This window comes from Varanus komodoensis, unplaced genomic scaffold, assembly GCF_004798865.1.
Source record: "Varanus komodoensis strain SLA01 unplaced genomic scaffold, ASM479886v1 scaffold405, whole genome shotgun sequence".
Taxonomy (NCBI): domain Eukaryota; kingdom Metazoa; phylum Chordata; class Lepidosauria; order Squamata; family Varanidae; genus Varanus; species Varanus komodoensis.
In genome coordinates, this window is record NW_025335949.1 from 2,973 (window position 1) to 6,393 (window position 3,421).

At 50.4% G+C, this 3,421-nt stretch overlaps 1 protein-coding gene across 1 annotated transcript in view; it reads left to right on the forward strand.

The window, feature by feature from the left end:
* The first annotated feature begins 323 nt into the window (after positions 1-323).
* LOC123029756 (killer cell lectin-like receptor subfamily F member 1) overlaps positions 324-3,421 on the forward strand; it is a 14,420-nt gene continuing 11,322 nt past the window's right edge. Inside the window, exon 1 of the mRNA XM_044443034.1 lies at positions 324-372. Coding sequence (XP_044298969.1) covers positions 324-372 — 49 coding nt within the window. The remainder of the gene's footprint in view (positions 373-3,421) is intronic.

The following is a 3,421-nucleotide window of genomic DNA, read 5'->3' on the forward strand; positions in this document are numbered from 1 at the left end:
GAGCTACATTTGCACATTTTTTTATGCTAAAGCAAGCAAGCGAGGGTACAAGGGCGTAACGTCTGCGGTTATGCTAGAGCGTAGCAACAAAGGCTGCTTTGTGGTCAGCCTTGCGTAGCATGCACATTCGTTGGGGTTCTTGTTCTTACGCGAACGGGACACTCTGATCATGCTTTTTACCCATGTCGAGCCATGCCCTAGCTGAATGTTCGATTAAGAGGGGGGTTACAACATTCCCTACTGGTCTTCTTTGGGGAATCGAATCATCGAGCCGCTAGCGGAAGGTGCTTGTAACCATCACCCTGGCCCAGGTGAGACCTGGCATGAAATGCCAGTACTCTCACAGCGTCAGTGCGCTGCTGGACAAGGCGGGTAACCCAACGGAGCAGGAGGGGGCCGAAAATAAAGAAAAATAACAACCCTAAAAGAGGTCCAGCAAGGGAAGACAGCAGACTGGTCAGCCAGGGGGACCAGTTAAAGAGGTGCTGATACCAGTTGGAACCCTCCTGGCAGCGCCTTTCCCAGTCCTCCAGACGGGCTTTGACTAGGTCTAGACTAGGATGATGCATGAATGATTTGCATAAAAGCAGCATTTTTCATCCAAGGCAGCACATAAGCTGCACGGGGTGAGGCCGGATCGGCAAGCAAAAAGAGTCCCATTCGGGGCTGCCAGGAGGTAGGGCTGTGCTGTGGGGGTCAGGAGTAGCAGCGCATCGTGGATCATCACGGGGCCCACCGGGGCCTGTGACACAGGTCCCTTGACCTGAGAACTCCTCTAATGTTATAGAGGGGTGGAGCCCCCACGGGCAGGCGCTCCCATAATTCTCCGAGTAGGAGATATTAGCAAAGACGGAAAAGGAGGCATTCACTCCTACCCCAGTGTAAAAAGGGGGCTGAGGACTCAAGCATAACCAACATGTTTCGGTAATGTTTGAGTTGGTCCCGTTGAGGATTTGAAAAACTGCAGACACTAATGTAAATGAGCGGCTGGATGACAGTCGGCTAGCAGCCCGGGCCGGAGCACGCTCTGTGCGAGGGTCAGGGATGCAATGAGCGGGGGTGGGGTTCACCACCTGAGGGCGAGGGAGAGCCTGGTTGGGTCCCACCGGGCCCCAGGGTCGTGAGATAACCCATTTCTGATCCGTGAAAAGTACGCCTGGATCAGGATCATACAGATACAAGTGCAGCTCCCAGGTTTTACCTTTTACGCAAGAATCTTCCCTGCCTCGTTTGATATTGAGGCTCAGGGGGTTGCGTCTGCCGGTCCCCACCTGGCCGGCCTGCACCCTTTTCACCGTGAGCCATGGATCCTTATCTTGGCCTTCCAACCAGGTAGCAAAAGTCTCGCAAGCCCATCGGGCGCAGTAGAAGTAGGGCGCGTCACCGCAAGCGGGGCTCCCATCCGATGGACAGCCATAATATTGCTCCTGTGACAGTCCCCTTTCCAAGGTGTCAGTTCCACATCCATACCCCCAGATCAGGAGGTCCCCCCCAACCGTATGCACCGAGAAGAGGCCCGGGTTAGTCCACCTGGGCGGAAGGAGTTGGCAGAGATCTATGCGGAAGTCCGGGGAGGTATCGTGGGTGTGAGTCAGGACGGTTGCCACTGGCGGGGAGGCCTGCCAGTCAGTCTGCAAGGTCCATGCCATGGTAAGTGGCTGGTGTGGGTTTGAGGGGGGCAGCCTACCGGGCGGGCGAGAAGAATCAGGAGGACTGCTGGGAGGAGACCCTTTTTAACTTGACCCGCAGAGGGTCTCCGATTTGGTGTACCGTCCATTGTTCCAAGAGGACCGGCGAGACAGGCTTTATCTGTGTCACGTGGATCCAGTGGGGTTTTTCGGCCAGTCTTACCGCCGTGGGAGTGGAGAGGATCACCTGGAAGGGTCCTAGCCACCGGGCACCTGGTTAAAGCTCCTTCACCAGCAACTGTATTTGGATCCCAGTTGGGTCGTTGGGCTGGGAGGCTCGTTTCCAGAATAACCGGGTCAGTGGTGGGTTGGCCATCTGTGCCAAGAACCTGCTTCCAAGCCTCGAGGTGAATCCGATCGCGCTCCTCGGAAGTAAAAAGAACTTGCAGGAGTTGCTGGCAGTCATCCCAAGTAGGACGATGGGTGTGTAATCCATAGCAGTCAGCATCCACATGCAGTCGCCTATCCAGCTGCAGACCGAAGCCTTTCCAGCTTAGCAGGGCTGCCATCTCACGCTAGCTGCCGCTCAGCTATAAATTGAGCTTGGAGGCATGGGTGTGAAAAACCATTTCTAGTAACGAAATCAAGCCTTGTGGTTTTTCAGAGAAGGGGGGGGGGTTCTGCTGTTTCCAGTTATAAATCAATCCAACCAATGCAAAAATGCACACAAAATAAATCCTTTGTTGAACTGGTGTGGCACGAACCTGTTGCTTCCCTAGGCTGAAGAGAAATGTGTTTTCTTCTGGACAATGAGAACAGTTTTACACAATTTCTTACTACAGAGATGATACTGTCCCACATAGATGCAAAATGCACCAACCCATTGTTAACACAAACAAACCTGAACTAACACACATTTCATCTAACAATCAATGCTTGCGCATTTAGGTGAACATCCTTGGGCATCCTTGGGCTGGCAAATGGGCTCAGTCCCCAACAACTGTTAGGCTACTGTAAGGAATTTTTTTTTTTTTTTTTTTTTTTAGCACCATCAATACCAGTAACAACAGTAACAGCAATATCACTATCATTAATATTTGGCAACATTGCAAAAGGAAAAAAGGAAACAAAACTTTCTGTTGAACACCAAAGGGAAAAGTAGCCTCATAGATTTGAAAAGAAACTCTTCCCTCTGCATGCGCCTGCATGCACACACATACACAGCCCCAGAGTTTCATCCATTCCCTCCCAATCCTTCAGTTGTAACATAGCAAAATAACAAAATGGTATAATCAGAATTCAGAACTTACACCCACACACATATATAAGACCCAGATCCATGTTGCATAGAAAAATAGAAGTTATTGGAGAGGGAAAACTCTTGATGGCTGACACAAATCACATGCTCACAACATTGCTTTTTGGAAGGATTCCCTTCCTAAAAAATCCCCTAGTGACTCATTGAGAGTGCTTAAGGGTCTTTGTTTTAACCCAACCCTTCCCAGGCAAAATTTTTCCTGAGGCAATACAAGCTTTGAACACTCAGAGGACCTCAAATGCCTTACCTCAGTTACACAACTTTTATTTATTTTCAAGACACCAAGATTTCCTTTGAGAGTTTTCTAGAGACTCAAAGACTTTCTTTGAGAACTAGTGCAAGCCCGCCTCCAATCTGTGGCTGGAAGCAGAGCTGCTCAAACTTCCCAAAGTACTTTGAACTCTGCACATGCTCAGAGGCTGTGTGTACTGCTTCTGCAGTACTCACAAAGTGGTGTTTGTGGTATCTTCCTGCC